Source organism: Melanotaenia boesemani, chromosome 5 (genome assembly GCF_017639745.1).
Source record: "Melanotaenia boesemani isolate fMelBoe1 chromosome 5, fMelBoe1.pri, whole genome shotgun sequence".
Lineage (NCBI taxonomy): Eukaryota > Metazoa > Chordata > Actinopteri > Atheriniformes > Melanotaeniidae > Melanotaenia > Melanotaenia boesemani.
This window is the reverse complement of record NC_055686.1, coordinates 626,414-649,956: the sequence shown is the minus strand read 5'-3', so window position 1 is coordinate 649,956 and position 23,543 is coordinate 626,414. Positions and strand designations below refer to the sequence as shown.

The 23,543-nt window shown below is 43.5% G+C and overlaps 3 protein-coding genes across 4 annotated transcripts in view; all 3 read right to left on the bottom strand.

The window, feature by feature from the left end:
• Positions 1 to 23,543, bottom strand: part of LOC121639456 (beta-2-microglobulin-like) — a 192,340-nt gene that overhangs the window by 70,751 nt on the left and 98,046 nt on the right. The window lies entirely within an intron of this gene.
• LOC121639455 (H-2 class II histocompatibility antigen, A-U alpha chain-like) lies at positions 163 to 5,526 on the bottom strand. Its single transcript, XM_041984685.1, has 4 exons — positions 5,414 to 5,526; positions 5,073 to 5,318; positions 3,313 to 3,597; positions 163 to 668 (listed from the first exon to the last, which is right to left on the bottom strand). The coding sequence occupies exons 1-4, from the start codon at positions 5,472 to 5,474 to the stop codon at positions 547 to 549; spliced, it is 714 nt and encodes a 237-aa protein (XP_041840619.1). The 5' UTR covers positions 5,475 to 5,526; the 3' UTR covers positions 163 to 546.
• Positions 16,982 to 23,107, bottom strand: LOC121639451. 2 transcript variants are annotated; one of them, XM_041984680.1, is made up of 5 exons: positions 23,088 to 23,107; positions 19,133 to 19,253; positions 18,841 to 18,996; positions 18,228 to 18,320; positions 16,982 to 17,390 (listed from the first exon to the last, which is right to left on the bottom strand). In XM_041984680.1, the coding sequence occupies exons 2-5, from the start codon at positions 19,232 to 19,234 to the stop codon at positions 17,082 to 17,084; spliced, it is 660 nt and encodes a 219-aa protein (XP_041840614.1). In that variant the 5' UTR covers positions 19,235 to 19,253; positions 23,088 to 23,107; the 3' UTR covers positions 16,982 to 17,081. The 2 variants fall into 2 exon arrangements, with proteins under 2 accessions (XP_041840614.1, XP_041840613.1); XM_041984679.1 differs by lacking the exon at positions 23,088 to 23,107 and having other exon boundaries at positions 19,133 to 19,771.

Genomic DNA, 23,543 nt, shown 5'->3' with positions numbered 1-23,543 from the left:
ATAAATATTATAATTCTCTCTATAACATGGTTGGTGTTTTGTTTTCATTTTAAAACAATAAAAAATGAAAGATCAGCATTATAATAACTTATTTTCAGAAACAAACACATGTAAATGTGTCAAACTGTCTGTGGAGAAAAATATGAAATAAATAAACTGATGCAGTTTCCTGAAGAACTTTAATCATAAAACCAGGATGATGAATTACAGTAAAATACACTGATTATAAAAGTAAAATCTGCTTCTATGAGATTTCTTTCCAGACCAGAGCTTCGTTCTTTAATCTGTTTACAGAGAAAGAGGAAAGAAAAACATGTTTCATGTAACTTAGTGAAAAAAGTAAAGTCTGAAATAATTATAATAGAAAATGTTAAATTCTGTCTTTATTAAAATAGAACATGAAGTTCTCTAGAAGTTTCTGGTTCAGTGTTTTTAACTGAAAATATTTAAACTAATTAAACTGAAGCTGAAACTCGTGGAAACAAGATCAGATTAAATGTTTATAACATGTACAGAATCATCGATGACATCATCAGCTCCAGCCAATCAGCTGCACTCGTTTCCTTTGATGAGGAAGAAGGTTCCAGCAGCGACACCGAGGAGTCCAACCGTCAGACCCAGTCCACAGAAAACTGCTGGTCCAACACCGGCCTGAGTCTTCTCCACCTCTGGAGACACAAAACAGAGACATGAACCTCCTCCTGGAGACGGAAAACAGAGACATGAACCTCCTCCTGGAGACGGAAAACAGAGACATGAACCTCCTCCTGGAGACGGAAAACAGAGACGTGAACCTCCTCCTGGAGACAGAAAACAGAGACATGAACCTCCTCCTGGACACGGAAAACAGAGACATGAACCTCCTCCTGGAGACGGAAAACAGAGACGTGAACCTCCTCCTGGAGACGGAAAACAGAGACGTGAACCTCCTCCTGGAGACAGAAAACAGAGACATGAACCTCCACCTGGAGACACAAAACAGAGACATGAACCTCCTCCTGGAGACGGAAAACAGAGACGTGAACCTCCTCCTGGAGACGGAAAACAGAGACGTGAACCTCCTCCTGGAGATGGAAAACAGAGACATGAACCTCCTCCTGTAGATGGAAAACAGAGACATGAACCTCCTCCTGGAGAAGGAAAACAGAGACGTCAACCTCCTCCTGGAGACGGAAAACAGAGACGTGAACCTCCTCCTGGAGACGGAAAACAGAGACGTGAACCTCCTCCTGGAGACGGAAAACAGAGACGTGAACCTCCTCCTCCTGGAGACGGAAAACAGAGACGTGAACCTCCTCCTGGAGACGGAAAACAGAGACATGAACCTCCTCCTGGAGACGGAAAACAGAGACGTGAACCTCCTCCTGGAGATGGAAAACAGAGACATGAACCTCCTCCTGGAGACACAAAACAGAGACGTGAACCTCCTCCTGGAGACGGAAAACAGAGACGTGAACCTCCTCCTGGAGACGGAAAACAGAGACATGAACCTCCTCCTGGAGACGCAAAACAGAGACATGAACCTCCTCCTGGAGACGGAAAACAGAGACGTGAACCTCCTCCTGGTGAAAGAAAACAGAGACATGAACCTCCTCCTGGAGACGGAAAACAGAGACGTGAACCTCCTCCTGGAGACGGAAAACAGAGACATGAACCTCCTCCTGGAGACGGAAAACAGAGACGTGAACCTCCTCCTGGAGATGGAAAACAGAGACATGAACCTCCTCATGGAGACACAAAACAGAGACCTGAACCTCCTCCTGGAGACGGAAAACAGAGACGTGAACCTCCTCCTGGAGACGGAAAACAGAGACATGAACCTCCTCCTGGAGACGGAAAACAGAGACGTGAACCTCCTCCTGGAGATGAAAAACAGAGACATGAACCTCCTCCTGGAGACACAAAACAGAGACATGAACCTCCTCCTGGAGACGGAAAACAGAGACGTGAACCTCCTCCTGGAGACAGAAAACAGAGACATGAACCTCCTCCTGGAGACACAAAACAGAGACGTGAACCTCCTCCTGGAGACGCAAAACAGAGACATGAACCTCCTCCTGGAGACGGAAAACAGAGACGTGAACCTCCTCCTGGAGACGGAAAACAGAGACGTGAACCTCCTCCTGGAGACGGAAAACAGAGACGTGAACCTCCTCCTGGAGACACAAAACAGAGACGTGAACCTCCTCCTGGAGACGGAAAACAGAGACATGAACCTCCTCCTGGAGACGAAAAACAGAGACATGAACCTCCTCCTGGAGACAGAAAACAGAGACGTGAACCTCCTCCTGGAGACGGAAAACAGAGACATGAACCTCCTCCTGGAGACGGAACACAGAGACATGAACCTCCTCCTGAAGACGGAACACAGAGACGTGAACCTCCTCCTGAAGACAGAAAACAGAGACGTGAACCTCCTCCTGGGGACGGAAAACAGAGACGTGAACCTCCTCCTGGAGACGGATAATGAAGAAGGGGACCTCCTCCTGGAGACGGATAATGAAGAAGGGGACCTCCTCCTGGAGACGGATAATAAAGAAGGGGACCTCCTCCTGGAGACGGATAATAAAGAAGGGGACCTCCTCCTGGAGACGGATAATAAAGAAGGAGATCTCCTCCTGGAGACGGATAATAAAGAAGGAGATCTCCTCCTGGAGACGGATAATAAAGAAGGGGACCTCCTCCTGGAGACGGATAATAAAGAAGGGGACCTCCTCCTGGAGACGTATAATAAAGAAGGGGACCTCCTCCTGGAGACGTATAATAAAGAAGGGGACCTCCTCCTGGAGACGGATAATAAAGAAGGGGACCTCCTCCTGGAGACGGATAATAAAGAAGGGGACCTCCTCCTTGAGACGGATAATAAAGAAGGGGACCTCCTCCTGGAGACGGATAATAAAGAAGGGGACCTCCTCCTGGAGACGGATAATAAAGAAAGGGGACCTCCTCCTGGAGACGGATAATAAAGAAGGGGACCTCCTCCTGGAGACGGATAATAAAGAAGGGGACCTCCTCCTGGAGACGGATAATAAAGAAGGGGACCTCCTCCTGGAGACGGATAATAAAGAAGGGGACCTCCTCCTGGAGACGGATAATAAAGAAGGAGATCTCCTCCTGGAGACGGATAATAAAGAAGGAGATCTCCTCCTGGAGACGGATAATAAAGAAGGGGACCTCCTCCTGGAGACGGATAATAAAGAAGGGGACCTCCTCCTGGAGACGGATAATAAAGAAGGGGACCTCCTCGTAGGGACAGGTTTGTGTCTGATGGTGTGTACTGTGTCGGTTCAGAGTTTAAATAAAGCTTCTTACCCCAGATCCTGGTCAGTGGCTGGGTCAGGGCCAGATGTTCCACTGAACAGCTGTAGATGTCTCCCTGCTGTGGGATGAAGTCCAGTCTGGAGATCTGGGTGAAGGAACCATCTTTGTTGGGGAAGGGAACGTTGATGCTGGTTCCTTCAGTCACCTTCTCTCCGTTCTTGGTCCAGGAGACGTTGACCGGAGCCGGATAGAAACCAGAAACATGGCAGATCAGAGAGTTCTTCTCTCCAAGGTTCACAAAGTTCCTCGTGTAGATGATCAGGCTGGATGGAGGATCTGAGGAGAAAGAAAATCCTGCTTTAAGTTAAGGTTTAATAAAAAGCTGATTTATCATCTTTATACAGGGATGTTTAGAACAGTGAAGCTGAATAAATTCTGGGATTGTTGGAACTCTTCTTTATTTCTAGTATTTCTACTGAGAAACAAGACTTTGTGATAAAAGACTGAAACTACTTTAATTAATGTGTCCAGGCTGGTTAAGTCTCTGTATTTAAAGATTTATAAGACCTCAGACTTGTGTTACCTCAAGAGTAGAAGTAGGAACATGAAATTATATCATTGTTGACCAGATGATTAAATTTTAAACTTTTTAAAGACGCTTCCTGTAACTTTCCAGCCATAAAACTGTGTTTGATGGAAAAGGTAAATAGTCTGTACTTAACATATACACACTGATGGTAGAAGCTGCCGTGCAAGGCACCAACCACCACTGGGATCGAACCAGCAACCCTCAGACTACAAGACGACCGCTCTACCCACTGATCCACACCTTTAAAAACCTTACTACATCTCCATAATTAGTTCTGTTTAAACAAAGACCTGATTCACCTGCAGGACTCTGTGGTCCAGGATGTGGACTCTGTGGTCCGGAATGTGGACTCTGTAGTCCTGGATGTGGACTCTGTGGTCCAAAATGTGGACTCTGTAGTCCTGGATGTGGACTCTGTGAGTCCAGGATGTGGACTTTGTGGTCCAGGATTTGGACTCTGTGGTCCTGGATGTGAACTCTGTGGTCCAGGATGTGGACTCTGTGGTCCTGGATGTGGACTCTGTGGTCCTAGATGTGGACTCTGTGGTCCTGATGTGGACTCTGTGGTCCTGGATGTGGACTCTGTGGTCCTAGATGTGGACTCTGTGGTCCTGATGTGGACTCTGTGGTCCAGGATGTGAACTCTGTGGTCCAGGATGTGGACTCTGTGGTCCAGGATGTGGACTCTGTGGGGTCCAGGATGTGGACTCTGTGGTCCAGGATGTGGACTCTGGAGTCCAGGATGTGGACTCTGTGGTCCAGGATGTGGACTCTGTGGTCCTGATGTGGACTCTGTGGTCCAGGATGTGGACTCTGTGGTCCAGGATGTGAACTCTGTGGTCCTGGATGTGGACTCTGTGATCCAGGATGTGGACTCTGTGGTCCTGATGTGGACTCTGTGGTCCTGATGTGGGTAAAAATGTGGGATTATGGAGGTGACATCATCCAGGAAACGGAGACGTCTGATTGGAGGAAAGTTGTGATGGAACCTGATCACTGATTGGTGAATAAAGATCAGTTCTGGAAACATCCAGATGATCTGACCTGCTGGGTCTTTAATGATCAGCTGATCAGGTTTCCATGGAAACACGATCAGATCAGGCTCAGACTGGATTCAGTACGAATATAAAATCATCATGAAAACTGTTAGTTTCTACACATGAAGATGAAGATGAAGATGAAGAAGATTAAGATGATGATGATGATGAAGATCTGACTTTACCGCGTTCTGGAGGAAGGTCCTTCATGACCACACGAGCAGTCTTCAGGTTTGATTTGCAGATCTGTTGATTAGTCACAGCTGCTTCATAACCTCCTGGGTAGCTGGTATGATCTACAAAAGGAGGCTGAGGATCGATTCCTTTCCCCTGTTTGAAGTCAGCGTACCACTTCTCTTCACCATCCAGAGTATACATTTTCTCTCCATCAAACTCTGAACATCCATCGATAGCAAGGTCCTCATGTAGAACTGCAACACAGAGAAGCTGATTATTAATCTGATATTTGTTTGTTTGTTTGTTTGTTTGTCTCTGATGTCAGTAAACAGCTTCCTGTCCAACTCACCGTCCGCAGAGACCCAGAGGACACAGCAGAGGAAGAGGAGCAGCTTCATCTTCATCCTCATGTAGACTGACAGAAAGTCCAGCAGCAGCTGAACTCCTACTGACACAGCAGCCAATCACAGCGCAGAGAGACAGTGATGTCATCAGTGTCCAGGTAGATTCTGTCAGCAGCTGAACACAGACAGACAGCTGCTGATCAATAATCAATAATCTGTTTACTGTAAATAAATATTTACATGATGATGTCACAGGAAGTAGAAAGTATTGATTATAACATGATTAATATTTCTCCTCTGAAAACGGAGAACTTTTATCCAGATGATCAGCTGATCAATACTGATCAGATCTGCTTATTAAACCATTAATAAATAATAATAAACTTATAACAACATTTAGATCAGAAACATTTTCCAGAAAAAAGTCTGAAGAAAGTTTTGATTAAAGGAGCAACTCAGTCAGATCTTCATCCTCTCATCTTCATCATATATATCATCATTCATTATTTAAATATAAATATTATTTCTTTCTTTCTTTTTTTAGAAAAGAAATAATTTTAATCAAAGTGAATCTGTATCCCGACAGTTTATGTGAATGTGGTTGGTAATTAAAAACCAGCAGACCAGAGTTCCTGGAACCATGAAGACAATCCTCCAGTAAAGACCAAAGATGAACTGGAGTTCTGCTTCTTTACTTTATTCTTTACTCTATTCTTTACTGATCGCAGCTCAGTGTTAGTGGCTGTAAAAATCAGGAAGGAGTCCATCAATGTGGAAGTAGAGAAACCCTCTCTTTCATGGGGGGGATGACTGAGACATGACCCTCATCGCTGGTTTGAAAACCTCGTAGCCTAGCAACCAACCACCTGACAAGAAGGGGAGGAGCATCTGTTTAGGCTGCTGGGACACAGCTGGACTAAAGCTCGGTAAACAAAGATGATCCAGCTGTTTTTGTCCCAATCAGGGACGACAAACCTCGATTATTTTAAACTTATAAGATTTTCCTAGAAAACGGTCATTTGGTCTGAGGTTTGTTACGATAATCAGCTCCAGAGACAATAAAGTTTCTACATGTCCTGGTCCCCGTCCTCCATGGTAGGAGACATGATGGTGTTTGATGTTCCCACACGTTCCTGTGTGTACCGTTACCATGGAAACCATGGTTCTGATCCACTGGCAGGAAGCTCCGCCCACAATTCACTCCAACCATCATGAACTGAAGACAAAGTTTTAGAAAAACTACAGAGAAACTTCAGAACCTCCAGGACTGGACTGGAACCAGATCTGAAAACTGGAACTGGTTCTGATGGGAAATCTGGACTCGTTTAGACCACCAGAACCTGACTTTCTTTAAACCTGGAGCCGGTTCCACACAGAGGGTCTGATAACTGGTCCTGCCTCCTGGTCTACTCTAGAACCTCCAGGAACCAGTAAACCTGCAGTCTGAGGACAACGTGGTCTGAAGGGAAGATCTGGATCTCTGAGATCTTTCAGGTCCAGTGGATCTGGGTCACTAAGAGGTTTCTATGTGAGGAGTTTCAGATTCTATCCTGGAAGCCGATGAAGATAAAACTGGAGAAATGTGGTCTCTGGTCCTCATCAGAACCCTCGCTGCAGCATCTTGGATCAGATGGAGATTTACTAGAACCAAAACCAGGATTTACTGTAGTCCAGTCTAGAAGGACCAGGTCCATGGACCAGTTCTCCTGGATCTCTCTGAGACATGATGCTCCTCATTCTGGGGTTATAATGTAGGTAAACAAAGGTGGACCTAGAAACCTGGATTATATGTGAACCAGGACAGATCCTGGTCCAGATTAACTACAATGCTCTTGTGCTTGGATTCTGTTACCATGGAAACCAGTTTACAGTCTGTTTGTGGAGCTGGTTGAGTTTCTGATCCAGTTTCCTCGTTCTCTGCTCACCATAAACCAGTCTGACCACGCGGTGCCTTCAGGTGTCTCTGTAAAATATGGACCTGAGTCTGTAACATGGAGTTAATGTGAGGAAGCTGTGTTTTCCTGCAGCACCTGAACGCAGCATCAGCTCTGTGGAAAGTCCCAACTCTTTACTTTCACTTCCTGTTCAGCAGCCAATCAGAGGCAGAGCTGCTGATGAGTCATCAGTCACCAGGAGCAGCAGACGTGTTTACATGATCTGTCCAAGCAGAACCTGAAGTCTACGCTGCAGTTCCCCCCTCGTCCACTAGGGGCTCCAGAACAAATCCCCATAGACTCCCATGTTAAAAAGACCAACTTCACAGCAGAAATAAACATGTTTAAAGCCTGGTACAAAAATCCATTTTAGGATTAAAAGGTCAAGTTTACCTTCATGACAACTGTGAGGGGGGAGAATTTTTTTCTAAATTTGGCATAATTAGGGGCATGTCATTTTGATTGACAGGTATCCAATATCCACAGAAAGAAGGGAGAGTGCAGAACAACCGTGGTTTTTGGCCGGCTAACAGCGCGTCTTAGCTTTAGCCCGCCTACCTCCGTTATCCGGTTAGCTACCGTTAGCTTAGTTAGCTCTTAGCTACAGGCAGCTCGGAGTTTGATAGGTGTCAATCATCCACCCCCACCTTCACAGCCCCCCTCCCAGCTCCGCCTCTTTGCCCATTTTTGTATTTTCCGGGAGCAACGGCAGGCGTGACGCTGCCAAGATGGCAATGGTGGAAATCCCCAATAAGCTTCACTTTTGCTATTCAGAAAACTACGGGTGATGTCACGGAGGCTCCGCCCATCTTTTTTGTACAGCCTATGGGTGAAGCGAAGGGAGCTCAGAATAGGTGTGTCCCAATTCAGGGTCTACACACTTCAAAGTCTCCTTAACGTTGGTAAAAATGGGACAGCCTACCCAGCCAGCAAGAATTTACCATAGCAACAACACAGGACGTTAAATCATTTAAACCTGTAAAATTACTCATAGGACACTTCAGTGGACGCTGAACACCGACCAGCAACACCAAAAAAAAATAAATAAATCAATCAATAAAAAAAATAAAACACGGTTTGAGGATTTGTTGTTTTCCAGCTTGTACACTCGTCATTACCCCTAAAAATCCACAAATATCAAATATTACAGATTTTTAATGTCACCATTTAACAATCATGGTTTAATGTACTTGGTTTGTAATCTTTATACTAAAGTGTAGTTAAAAAAAAACATATTTCTTTTTTACAAAACGATACTGAAACCTAAAACGTACTCTTCTGAGTTCGGTTGCTGATTCGCCACCGTTTTGTGAGCAATGAATTATGGGAGAAAAGAGCCCGCGAAGCATGTATCACCAGCAGCCTTTATTTGAGGCTAAACGAATGTGGATTTGAAGGATGGATTCAGATTTCTGATTCAGATTCTGTGATTTAGGACAGTTCTTGGTGCACTGCGATGACGTATGAGGCTGATGAATCTGCACTTGGAAGTGTGCAGACCCTGAACTGGAACACACCTCATGAAGCTAGCTGCTGTAGCTGCTGTAGCTGCTGACCGGCAGGCTACAAGACGACTACTTATGTAGCACCAACGTAGCTAAACTAGCATCCCTGATTTAGCCGTTATGACGTGTGTCTCAGTTAAATCATGTACAGGAAATTGTGCCGACAAACGTTCCGAGTTTAGAACGCAAACTGCGATTTAATCTGTTAATTTAATGTAATTAATAATTAATGTGTAAAAGTCCCACCTCTATAAATTATTATAACGTGTGCACGTTACCTTGATGCAGCTCTGTTAAATGTGCACACGTGATAAAACGTGCACGTGATGCGGCTCTCTTAAACGTGTGCACATGATGCAGGCCTGTGTCCTGATTGGCTGTCACACCTGCTCAGAGAGGAGGCAGCTGATTGGACGGTGCTCAGGATGCTCACCAGCCAATGAGAGAACAGCTGCTGGTTGTGTCATCAGTTACCAGGTGAAGCTTCCAGACTGATCTTTACTTTCCACTGACTCAAGTTTCTGTCAGTTTGATCTCTTTCACACCAGGATGGTCCACTAGACTCAGTCCAGCTCAGGACCAGGTTCAGCTGGGGCCAGGATGGTCTGCTAGACTCGGTCCGAATGGTGACCAGGTTCAGGTGGGGGATGCAACATTCTTCGGGACGGAGACTGCGTTCACGATGCAGGTCTCAGACCGTGTAAACAACGTGTTCCTCTCTCCACCAGAGGAGGTGCTGCTCCAAGACTTACTGGAGGAGACGAGAGAACCAACGAAGAAGAAAACTGGTTTATCTATTGGTTCACAGACTTCGGGTTCTTACACAGAGCTGCATCAGATCCTAGCGGTCTTGGGTAAACCATATTCTATCAGAACTTTGACCAGGTTCTTCCAGGTCTGGTAGTCCAGAGAAGTCTGTCTTCCCACACCTGCTGATGGTCTGGTTGTCTTTACCCATGATGCTGTGCAGTGAACCCACAATACACTTTGTTCTGTAGTCCAGTTCCTGTATTCGGTCCACCTGAAGCGGACCGAGACCTGCGTGTAGGTCTTTGATTTTATCAGAATCAGTTTGCAGGTTCCGAAAATCCTGAAGCGACCAAACGGACCAGGACTCTGGTGAACCAGGTGGGAATGTGGTCTAAATCCCCCCTGAGGACAGGGTGCAAATACTTTCTGAACATCTTAGAACCAGCAACACTAAACATCATGGACGGGTTTTCATTACAGTTCCAGGAAACACCAGAACAAGGTTTAGATGTTGGGGAGGATCCGGATCACCGTCTGGATCCAGGAATGTTTTAGAGATTCTTTATCAGGGGGAGACGGGATCATTTTACCGTTAGAGCTTCTAACTCATCAATAAAGTCCAGAACCACCAAGGTAGACCTGATGATCCCACAATGTTTGACCTGGATCATGTTGGTGGTTCTGGTGGTCCAGATAAAGATAAAGGGGGTACTGGGTGGGCTGTTGGGGTTTTTCTCTGTGATTCTGGGTCCTGGTGGAGGTCTGAGCTCTCTGGTGCTTCTAGTTCCTGCTGCCGTCCCTGAGAGGACGTTTCTGTCTCAGGTCTGAGTCTCTACAGGTTTCTATTTGTTTCTAATGTTTTACTCTGGAGGAAAAACTCTGGTCTGGTTCCACCTGCAGGTAAACATCTGTTTAGGTATGTGTGTGTTTAGGTGTGTGTGTGTTTAGGTAGGTGTGTGTGTGTTTAGGTATGTGTGTGTGTTCCTCTGCAGAAATTAACACAAAGTGAAACTCAGAAAACGTTACCAGCCAATCAGAAAGCAGCTGCTGATGACTCATGTGTTGCTAGGAGACGTGTGTCTGTGTGGAGCAGCAGAGAGGAGGTGGAGTGGAGCTCCCCCTGCTGGACACATGGAGACGTCTCCTCCAGGACGTCATGCTGTGTTTAAATAAATCAAATTTTATTTAAAAAGCACTTTTCATGCTGGAACAACACAAAGTTCTTTACATGAAAAAATCCATTTAAGCATATTGAAAACAAAAAAAGCCTTTGCACACATCAAAAGAGACGACATAAAAAAAACTGTTAGAGTCTTTCATACAGTTGCACGCAGTTCAACCCAGTACCCAGTTTTTGTTATATTTTCAATGTGTGTAATAAAATCCAGCTCAGAGTCAAAAAGAATGCCCAAGTTTTTCACACAGAGGATTAAAATGATGTAGTATTGGTGAAATGATCTCTCTTTTCTTCAGGACCAATAATTTAAACTGCAGTTTTGTCCTGGTTGAGCTGTAAGAAGTTCTCTTCCATCCATGACTTTATATCTAAAATACAGTTTAAAAGGACGTTAACTGACTCCAGGTCATCAGGAGACACGGTGTAAAGCTGTGTGTCATCAGCATAGCTGTAGAAACCAATGCTGTGTCTCCTGATGACATCCCCAAGAGGTAACGTGTACAAATTAAAAAGTATTGGGCCTAAAATTGATCCTTGGGGGACCCCACATTGGATTTTATGAATTCTTGAGGAGCAGGTATCCATACTTACATAAAACTGTCAATCTGTGAGACAGGAGTAAAACCATTTAAGAACAGTACCTCAGAGGCCCACCAGACTTCTGTCTAGTAAAACCTGGTGATCAGCTGTATCGAAGGCGGCACTAAGATCCAGTAAAACCAGGACAGAAAGTTTCTGTGAGTCTAAATTAAGTTTGAGGTCATTAACAATTTTTAAAAGGGCGTCTCGGTTTGGTGGTTTATCCTAAAACCAGATTGATATTTTTCTAAAATATTATGTTTATGCAAAAACTCATGTAATTGCATAAAGACAAGCTTTTACTTAAAAAAGGTAAGTTGGATACAAGTTGGTAGTTATGAAGATTGTCTAGCTCTAAATTCCTCTTCTTCAGAAGGGGCCTCACCACCGCTGTTTTAAAGGCAGCAGGGAAGACGTCCGTCTGGAGAGAGTCATTTACTATGTTTAAAAGCTCAGGCTCACAGAAACCATAAAATGTTTTTAAAAGTGATGTGGGAATTGGGTCTAAAAGGCAGGTTGTTGGGTTTAGTTGGGGAAAACTCGACCAAGCATCTTTGCATCAACCAGGACAAAACTCTCCAGGTAAAAGCAAAGCTTCAGGTCTGTTTAAATCAAAATGTTGTTGAGATAAAAGACTGGATCTAATAACTTTGATTTAATTTCTGAAGTGGTCTGCAAAGTCCTCGCATACAGCATCTGATGCAGGCATGGAAGATTTATTAAAACTTTATTTTTATTAAAAGATCTATTGTTTTAAAAAGAAATGGGGTTATTCTTGTTTTCTGTGATAGGATTGAAAAAATGAAGGGTTCTGGCTTGTTTAACTGTTTTATTGTAGGTTTTAAGTTCCTTAAAAATTTCTAAATGATGATTCATTTTGTTTTCCTCCATTTCCTCTCTGCTCTCCTGTAATGTCTTTTGACTTCTTTGATTGGTTCATTCCTCCACGGTGGTGTGGGTTTAGATTTTATTAGTTTGGTTTTTAGAGGAGCTACAGCATTGATAGCTGACTTAAGTTTGCTTGTGTGTGTGTGTGTGTGTGTGAAGGTGTGTATATGTGAGTGTGTGCATGTGGAGGTCGATGTGTGTGTGGAGGAGTGAAGGTGTGGGTGGAGGCGTGAGTATGTATGGAGGTGTTTGTGTGTATATGCAGGTATGTATGTGAGTGTGTGTGTAGTGGTGTATGTGTATGGAGGGGTATGAGAGTGTGTGTGTATGTGGGCGTGTGTGTATGAAAGTTTCCATGTGTGTGTATGGAGGCACTGGTGTGTGTGTTTATAGGTATGTGCCTGAGGTGTGTGTGTGGAGGTATGTGCACGTATTGAGGTGTTTGTGTATAGAGGTGTGTGAGCGGGTGTGTGAGTGGCTGGGGGAAAAAAAAAAAAAAAAAAAAAAAAGAAGGGTGTGTGTGTTTGCAGGGGTTAGGACGTGTCCTCTGGGGGGCGCCCTGGTCGGGTGTCGGGGGCGTGGGCCTGGGGTTCCCTTCCTTTGCCTCGCCCCCCTCCCACTCAGAAAGAGGAAAGTGGCCCCTTGGGCTGGTGGCTGGCCCCTGGGGGGGTTCGTGGCGTGCCTGGGTTGGGTGGCTGCTCCGGGCCTGTGACGCCCTTCGGGGCCGGCGGAGGACGGGGGCGCCCTAAGCCGCTGGCGGGTCGTCTTCCAGGGGGGAGGCTTACTCCCCTCTGGACCTACATCTCCTGACCCCTCCCCTCCCCCACTCTTCACTACATACACAGGTAGGGCTGTGGGAGGTGTGCTTGTTGCGCTGGGCGGGGCAGGGGGGTCATCATAGTGGCCCCATTGCTTCGCCAAGCGGCAGCATGCCTCCCAGCTTTTAATTCCACTTAGTCACTGAGCACAAATAACATTTGCAACATACAAACACGTTTTGGGGGGCAGAACATGCGAGGTCAGGTGGGTGGGACTGCTCAGGTGGCCCTGCCCCCTCCTCAATGCAGTTACTGCCCCCCAATTTTAACTCTTTTTTTTTAATTGCAAACAGCGCATAATATATTCCCTCACTAGTGGGGGAGGGAAGGGGGGATGGGGTCTTTAAGCGCCCCTGTCTCCATGGATGGCCCGGGGGCGGGGCGGGCCGGGTGGCCTGTCGCATTGGCCCGGGGCGTGGGCGGGCTGTCCCGGGGGATTCTGGCTGCTGGCTCTGGGGGGAAGGTGCTGTTTTGGGGGTGGGGAGTGGGGGGCTGGGGCGGGGAGGGGGGGTGGGGTGGGGGCCTGGCTCATGTCTCCTCGCCTCCTGGCTGAGGCTGTCCCCCCGGGACATAAGGTGGCGGGAGGATGATGGTGAAAGGTTGGTGTTTGTGTGGGAGGAAGGTGTATGTGAGGGAGGATGGTGTATGGGTAGGAGAATGGTGTGAGGATGGGTAGTGGAAGGATAGTGTGTGTGTGTGTGGGAGGATGGGGTATGTGTGGGAGGATGAATGGTGGAAGGATGATGTATATGTGGGAGGATGGGGTATGTGTGGGAGGATGGATGGTGGAAGGATGGTGTGTGTGTGGGAGGATGGATGGTGTATGAGAGGGAGGATGGTGTATGTGTAGGAGAATGGTGTATGTGTGGAAGGATGGGTAGTGGAAGGATAGTGTATGTGTGTGTGGCTCCTGGGCCCGGGCCCTCTTCCCCGTCTGTCCCGGGGGGCCGGTGCCCGGGGGGGTCGGGGACTACTGGCCTCGGCCCGCCGGGGCCGGTGCCCTGGGTCCGCGGGGCGGCTCCTGCTGGGGTCTCCTGCTGCTGTCTTCATGGGCGGGCGAGTGGTCGTCTCTGTGGACCGGTCGGGATCTGTTGCCTACGGGGGGGCTGGTGGCCTGGGTCTCGGGACCGCTGGCCTGACTCTGGCCTCTGTTCAAGTGAGGTGGCATCTGCATGATCACTCTGCATGGTCACTCCTTCCTGAACGTCTCCACACAGTCTTTGCGTCGCCGTGTGGCCGAGTTCTCCAGCATATCCACACAGGTTTCTCTGCGCGTGTTCTTGAATACAGCAGTCTCACTTATATCTATTATCATATTTTTTTTTTCTTCAATATACCTTTTCTCTCTATTCTTATAATTATTCTTAAAATTTTATTATTATTTCTGTTATTATTATTATTATTATTATTACTCTTATTATTATTATTACTATTATTATTATTATTATTTCTGTTATTATTATTATTATTATTATTACTCTTACTCTTATTATTATTATTGTTACTATTATTGTGATTATTATTATTGTTACTATTATCAACTAGTTGTGTAATGACCTACTGGCTAGGATGATCTTAGCTATATATGTTGTAAGTAGTATGGATTACATGGTCTTCTGTATGATGTTTCAAGTCCCCACCCGCACTCCCCACACCCTTTCTGTCCCTCTCTCTCCCCTCCCTCTTCTCTCTACTTTCTTTTCTCTCTCTCTCTCTCTGTCCCCTCCGGTCGAGTCCAGCATTAAGAGTCTGATTTAATAAAGTTTTTCATCAAGAGGGACTTTATACATGTAGTATAAATCCCTGCTTGATAGAGTAAAATTGCCCAGCACCAGACAGCAGCCAGACAATCATTCTGTTTGCAACGATGCTGGACAAGACAGGTGAAAAAAAAAAAAAAAAAAAAAAAAAAAAAAAAAGAGAATAAGCAATTTTACCCCTTTAGAATTCCTGATTATTATCGTCCGCTCATGCGGAGATAGACCTGAGGAGTTATTCTGGTAGATAAGCCAGCCTTTGGGTCTAGGAGTATGAAGCTACCGTACTATCGTCCTAACAGGAAAACTACTTGGTATCGAAGTAATAATCTAGCGAATTCTTATGTCTCTTCGGGCGTTGGGGAATCTGGGGCTCACCTGCTCGTTGTGTTGTCCTCTCCTCTCCTCAGTGGATGTGGGCAAATATAAGAGAAATGAGTTTGGTTGGGAAGTTAACCGAAGTTAACTATAACCCTTTTATTCAAGTTTTCTTTTATTGGTAAAATACAGAAAGAATAAAAAGAAAGAAAAAATAATAAAATTCCCTTGTAGGGTTTCCCTTTCAGTGAGGGCTGAAAAGCAGAATATAAGAAATAAGTATAAAGTAAAAAGTTTCCCTCAGTGGGTGATTCCGCTTTCGCGGTCTACATCTCCTCTAATAATAATTCAATCTCCCTTGGTAAGAAGGGGAAAAATCTATCCCAGTGAAGGGATGAAGGTCCAAAAATCTCTGCAGGTTCTCCGCCGCAGCTCCTCAAAATCTCCGTAAAATCTCCGGACAATCCTCTCTTTTCACAAAATCACCAGTATATATACATAACTTAAAAACCATCCCATCTGGTACCTTCCCACTAACAGAACAACACCCAAAACCAACCCACTCAGTATTTTTCCATCAGCAGAAAAGCATACGTGAGCATCCTACAAGTTGGTCCCTCCTTCTGGGTTGCATCAGAGCTGAAGGAAAAGAAGAAACTTTTCCCTGCCCCATTATCTATCCATCCTTACAGTTTTTCTACACAAAGGCTGCTTGTTAATATCTTCTGAGTTTGCTGGGAAATTCCGCTCTGCTTCGGAGCGAGCAGATAACAGGTGACTCCCTTCTTAGTCTCCCAGATCTTCTGGGCCTCTCTTCACTCCTTCAGCAGTGTAAAAAAACTCTGTCTCTTATTTGTACCTTATTTGTGAATGCACTCTCTGTAAGCTACAAAATAATAACAACTAAGCTGTAGCTCTATTAATCAAAACCAAAACCTAATGAACATCACTAAATCTAAGGATAATAATGTAAATAAGCAAGCAAACAGGAATATATGAAATGTGAATAAGTAATACATAACACATAGAAAATCATAACTGCACTGAAAAAAAAAATCTGTTGGATTTACATAAAAAAAGTATGGACATCGGTTGCATACAATAAAATCATGTTATGCCAACATGAATATTACACATAAAAAAATCATGTTACACCATAATGAATATTTCCTTTTCACTACACCTAAGAATTTTACATTAGACAAACATGATTTTATCATGCAGTTTTCCACAATTTGTTCACATTTAATAAACAATAAAATCATGTTTTAGCAGCTCAATTATTTCACAGAAATATAGATAATTTTAATTGTATAATAAAAATTCAATTGCAGATGATTTGTCCAAAAAAGCATATTTGCCAAGAACCACATGCATTATTATAATTCATTAAACACAGGACACTGAACACAAATGTAAGGTTCAACCCTTTTATTAATACAACTAGAAAAATATTCAACAAAAAGTTGAATCTCTTTAACTTATTTACAATTACCTGAGCATTGACAAAATGAAACATATCATAAGGTGTTTTTTCTAACACTCCCTGAGAGCATTAAAGTGCTCTCTATGAAGCCCTGATTACAGTGTTCTTTAACAAGACAAAACAAACAAAATGAGGGGCTATTTTTGGAGCCCTGATCTTAATAAACCTCACAAGTACCTAAAAAACTGTGCATAAGGGCACCTAGCAGAGGTGATGTAACCGTGGTTTCAGCAAATACTGATTAACTGAACATTTCTCAAGGTGTCTTCTATCAGATTTTTCTGATTCTTTCATGTATTAAAGTGCTCTCTATGAACCCCTGATTTCGGTGCTCTTTAACAAGGCGAAACAAATGAAATGAGGGGCTTGCTATTTATGGGGAAACAGTAGCAAAACAAGTAGCAAGATGCCACATAAAACCACTCTTAAAAACACACAAAAACATTTTTAAGGCACCATCTCTACTCAAAGAGTCGGATCTTCAAGGCCTGAGCCCTTTTTGAGAGTACTTTGCCTTCCAACTCCATTAAAACTTTCTGGATTACCTCAAAGGTGTATCTAAGATGAGGAGGGTAGTCCAGGTTTAAGTTGTAAATAAGGCCAAACAGCATGGCAACCGCCACTCCGACACTTGGTAGGTCGACCACCACGGCCTGGCCTTCAAGGACCACGATGATGTCCTCTTCCTCACCACTGCCACTTTCCATTATGAGGAAAATTCCCACCGTGGTGTCCTCAATTGCCTCCTGGATTGCAGCATGGTCTTCATTCTACAGAACACAGACAATAATTTTAATACAGTTTTATAGAAGCAAAATATAACCAATCACCACCTGCAGGGGAAGCAGAAAGGTTTCATAGCTTTCTTTACACACTTAATCACTTAATCAACACTTTCAAAGTCTAAATTAACATGTCATAAAAATGTAAAAGTAGAACCTGTGGGAATAAATAAATAGTTTGTCAGGAGGCCTCCCAGACCCTAAACAAAAACTAGAGGAAAAAATATGATATGATATGATAGTTAGTCAGGAGTTTCACAGCACTTAAAGAAAATCTGAGAAGAAACAGGCAACCATTTTCTCCAGGACCTTCTATTAAAATGAGGTCTTGGAGATGGGCCTGAGATTTAGCATTGATGTGTGGTCCAGGCTGGGTTCCTGAAGGAGTGGCTGGGCAGTTGCCTGTTTAAAGTAAGACAGAAACACCTCTGAATGCAGAGAAGAGTTGATGATGGTGAGGACACTGGGGCCCATTGTGGAGAAAAACTTCAAACCATCAAAAAGGAGCTGACCACATCTCTCAAGTTCATAATAGTGATAGATAAACGGCTCAGCTGTTACATTAGGGGAGGGAGGGGTGGAGGAAGGAATGATGTTAGAGCTCACATTCATTACTATATTTACAAAAAAACACTAGAAAGCCATCACAGCCCTCTTTAGAAAATACAGCAAAAGGAGGAGAAGCACAAGAGACAATAGTTTTGATGGTCTTGAAGTGCATCCTGTTGTTCTTACTGCGACAGATGGATTCAAACTGTCAACTCAAACGTTTGTCCTCGATAAGTAATTACATTCTGCTCTCAATAACACATTAGTTGGACTCACCTTGTATTCCATGAAGAGGTGTGCTGGGTCCTCCTGGAGATATATGCACAGTCCCTTTAGGATGAGTTTTCTTAGAACCTCAATGTCCTCAGTCTGGAAAGAGATAGTTACTTTATTAACTGGTTTGGGACTTATTCAAATTTTCCAAATTATTTGACTCAACAAGGCCAAGGATCTAACATATTCAAGATATGGTATATTTCATTAAAAAATTCTTCTGAACGCATTATTTTTTGCATAAAAACATGTTATCTCAGTGATCCCTGCAACTAGAGTGAACTGCTTTCTGCGACACAAATAAATGACTGATTTTCATCAGTGGCTCACCCATCTGAATAGTTGGTAGCAAGATTTATTTTGGGGCATTCTTCCTTAATTTGATGATGTCAGATTAAAAGAAAAAGTTATACTGGGTCCCTTAACTTACAAGATTTGTATGTGGAACTTTAAACTGCAATAAAATTATGAGAGGTTAATACTTTTTCTGAAATTTTTTACATTTTCTTATTTAAGGTGTTTGTACTAAATTGATATAAAGACATAATGAATGCACCTCAAAATAGACACATATTTCTCTAGTAGGGCATAATAAAGTTAATCAATCGACACTTGCCTTCCCAATCTCTTCCAGGATGTGCTTCAGTTTGGTTCCAATCACTCCTCCTCGTTTCCTGAATAACTTGATCATTTTGTCGGTCTGAATATCCAGCTGGGAGAGAAATCTGGACTGGAGCAGCATGGTGGTTATCCTCTTAAATTCCGCATTTATCTGAAAACACACAGATAAACCATTAATACTCAAAACTGCAAAAAATATCAATGCAAAGTCAAGGGAACAAAACTGTAGCAGTTACATGTATCGCTGATGTTTATAGTTTGAAGAAACATGCCAAAGTATCACAAACCTCACTCATGTGAAAGAAGGCTGGCCATCTTGCCTTGAAGTCCTGAACCATTGGCTCCTCGGAAACGACTTCTCGTCTCCTGTATGAAAATGTTTTCTCCATTTTCCTTTTGACCACTTCCCTGTTTGTCCTCGTCACATCATCAAGAAGTTCAACTCTCAGTCTTTCCAGGCTTGTATCAGATTCTCCAGTGGGATGCGGGGGGCAGTAATTAACTTCTGCCCGCCGAGGTTTCTTTATGGAAGCTGCAGGACTTGCTTTTCCCTCTGGCTTGTTCTTCAGGGAATTGATAGTCACTTCAGTGCATCCCAGTTTTCTCAGATGGGTGCGGTACATGGCAAGCTTATTTGCCAAACTGGCCTTCCATCCAGCATGTCCGGTGATAGAACCTTTCTCTCTCAAGCAAGGATGCTTCGATACAAGGGCCTCAGCCACAGAATTGAATTCCTTGCCACTGCAGTAAAGTTTGTATTTGATAATTTCTTGCACCAGGGTCTCAAGAATATTGGATTTAAGTTTTGGATCAGGTATGAGAGGGGTGCCATCTTTTTTGTATGTAGCATTACCTCTGTCAAGTTTCAGCTCTGAATCATAAGAAAACTGGGGCACAGGAAAATTGACTGGCCACGATGTTCTTGAGCTTGAAGAATCCGAAGACGACAGAATATCTGTGTCAATAGACCCAGAAGACACTGACACTGAACTGGATGAAAGAGGAGCCTGAACTACAGAATGACTGAGAGAAGCCTCATCACACTGGGAACTCTCAATCTGGATTACTTTAATTGTCCCCTTATCCTTGAGTTCCTCCACTCTTGTTAGGTTTGTAAACACATTTCCGAAATGCTCATCCATAAACTGAAGTCTGAAGGTATAGTTGAGGTTGCACTGTCTCTTTACCTCCTGAACCACTCCATCAACTGATCTTGGGAAACCATCTTCAAACAGCAGTCTTTGAGAATTTTCAGCATCCAAGATAACCCTTAACACTTTGAATGCGGACATGATGATCTCTTAATCTGAGGGGGAAAAACAGAACAGGTATGATTTAGTGATTACTTTCACCATCATGGACAGTGTGCAAATCAGAGGGGGAATACAAGAAGAAGCAATTTAGTGTGCTTGTGATCCTCCGATGTCACCATTTCAATGCAACCAAGTTGTCAAATCTTACCCCTAACGATGATGTGCCTTTTTAAAGTTACCATGCGGCTTCTTCCAACCTGGTACTCACTCAATGGATAGGTATCCATCAGTTCCTCAAGTGCAATAAGTTTCATTGTTTTTGATGATTGCTCTAGTGCAAAGGCTCTGTAGTGCTCATTATACCATGCACACAACAAATTCACAATGAAGAATAGCTTATCATCAATGACGCACATTTGAAAGATTTCTGAAAACTCTGGTAACCCAGATTCTGTCCCATGAACTACTATCATACCCTTGCAGTATGTGATGCCACAACTTGATGCCTTCTTGGCTAGATGTACTTCATTTGTGTCAGGGTACCTCTGCTGAATAGCCTGAGCCATTTCATCTTTTACCACATCTATTGGGACTGTAGAAACATCAGACACCTCTAGAGGAGGTTTACCATGAGATGGAGAATTCACATGAAACGCTATCATCAGCTGATGTTTTGATGCTAACGTCAGAGGTATATTCTTGAAGCAGCTGGTATGTTTAACAATCTGTTTGAAAAAACTGTGCTTTGCTTCAAAGCGCATGGTCCAGTGACAGACAAGAGGACCAAAAGCACGGATCATGAGAGGGTAATGTTCTACATAGTGATGCTTCGGCAGAAGTTTGATGCCAGGGAACTGCTCTTGATATCTTTGCCTATGCTCAACAATCTTACTTTCAAGGTAAGCAATAGACTGATCAGTATGTATGGGTGCGACAGCAAGTTCTACAATTTCTTTCAAATCCATGAGCACAAGCCAGGCTGGCTCACTCTCGGGTACACAATGCCCTAGCAGAAACGGAAGAAACCTCAACAAAGCCCAGTTTTCATGAGCATTTCCTCCGATGGATTTACGACTTTCAAAGCTTTCTGGTACTGGATTTGGCCTGTTAGTTTTGTCCATCCATTTGAAAGGAAAGGTCCGTATGGCTGTGTTAAGGTCAGCCAATCTGAAGAAACTCTTAGATATAAAGTGTGCAAGGCAGTGAGCAAGCTCTACTGGTACAATTCCTTCAAGAAGGTCATGGGCCAGATCAGGTGGGTAGCCACCAACTACATGAAAGAAACTCAACTGTTCTGACAAGATACACCCTCTTTTTACTCCAAATACACTTTTGCCTGTCTCCTGTGCAGACTTTACATGAGATTCATGCTGCTCCTTTGTTCTTGGGCCAAACACACCTGATGAAACACAATGATGTTGAACATCGCAACTTTTTGCTGTGCACTGTCGGCAGTAGTAGTCTCCAGAAAAGCTTTCCTGAAATCCAGCTAGGCTGTGAGCTCCCAGGTTGTCTGCTACCACAGTCTGAACTGTACCTTTCAAACTTTTCCCCAACAATGGGATGTATACCCCTTGATCCTCTAGGATTTTAAGGTCCTGTAAGAGAGGCTTGAATGTCTTTGCATAGCCATACTTTTTGATATGATCAGTTTTGGCAAGTAGCGCCAAGTAGATGGATGATAATGATGAGTGGGACCCAGGTGGTAGGTTACCAAAGATCCAATATACTGCACACAACTTGTGCTTCCTTCTGGAGGTGCCAAGAGGGTTACATGTCTCAAAGTCATCAACATAAAGGCCTAGAGATATTCTTAACTCATCATTATTCAAAAAGCTGTTCTTTTGAAAGTGAGAACCATCTTGGGGGGCCTTGTACTCAAAAAACTCATCAGGTTGTGTATGCTGTGCTCCTCGATGATTTTTTAAAACCTTCTCAACTATAGATTGGCTCCTCAAAATTTGCTGAAGAGACTTCAAAATTGGCACATACTGAAATGTATGCTTCTCTTTCGCATTCAAAACATGTGTAACAGGTTCAACAACTCCAAATTTTTGATTATAATAACATCTGCGTTGATATGAAGTACTTAATGGTCCACCCTTTTCTAGAGCCTTTAGCACAGGGGTAGCTGAGCAAACTGCTGTGGCAATATCTGCTATAATGGATTCGTCTACTTGGATGTTGTTGCTCTGAAGTATGTCACTGACCAACCTTTTAGATACTGTGTTAGTTGGAGAGCTGAGTAAATGGTGTAGCTCTTGTAAAAACTCGTCAATGGCTGTTCCAGGGACATGGACCAAATATTCTAATTTTAATAGAGCAGCTCCAAGTTGTTGTTCTATTAAATCAGAGAGTTCTCTGGGTTGGGTGTTTATATCTGTTAAAGAGGATGTAGAAGAAACCTCTACGCCATCATCTTCCTCTTGATCAGAAGATTGTACATCTGGTTGAGTTGCTAGTCTTCTGACTATACCCAGCTTTAAGTCAGCATAGGTATGGGGTGCATGTTTACGGCTTTTGTGACTTTTAAATGTGCCATAAATATTACTTTGAAATGAACAATCTGAAAACGGACAGGGAACATTCTCATTCCGCCTAAGATGTGTGGTAATATGACTAAAGAAATCTCTTTCTGTTGATAAAGCCTTACAGCCGCATATGTGACAGGAAAATACAATGTGCTCTGTCTGTCTTTGAGCTGTGTGAGTGGAATGAACCCTACTCTGGTGAACAATTAAGGCATTCCATGTTTTGAATGAGCATGGGCAGCTTAAATACGTACAGGGGTAACGGGTGGTGCGTCCAAAGTGTGGATGTTTAAGTTTATAGTGAGAAAGAAGTTCATTCCTACTTGTAGTTGATTCAGAACAAGCTTTACACTGCCACATACTGCAAAAAAGAAAAAGAACAATTAGTCTGAGTCTTTATGTTGAAGTTATGTAAGTTATGTGAGGTTTAAGTAAAATGTGTAGATTACACTACTCACCTGTACTACAGAGCCTTTGCACTGGTGGATACCGATAGGAAAGGCAGCAGCCTGAAATACAAAGAAGAGTCAGTAATTATGAATTCACATGCAAACTTCATAACAAATACTGTATGATTCTTAACCATGTGTTAATTGGCTCACAGATAAATGTTTAAGGTTACTGGGTTTATGGAATCTAATGTTTTTAATGTTATGTTAACAGAGATAATGGGATAACTGTTTAACATTTGTCCCACATGAGGACAAATGTGTCCTTCTTGAATTTAATTTTTTAGATGTCTTTGCACTGGTTGAGGTTAATGCCATAAAATTAATCTCTCTCTGCAGAAAAGTTGTGCGTAATGACAGCTCCTTGCTGGCAGGGCTCTACTTTTAACAATGAAGTCAAAACCTACACCATACTAATCAAAATTATGTATACCTGTATGTATACAAGTAAAAATACTCAGAAAA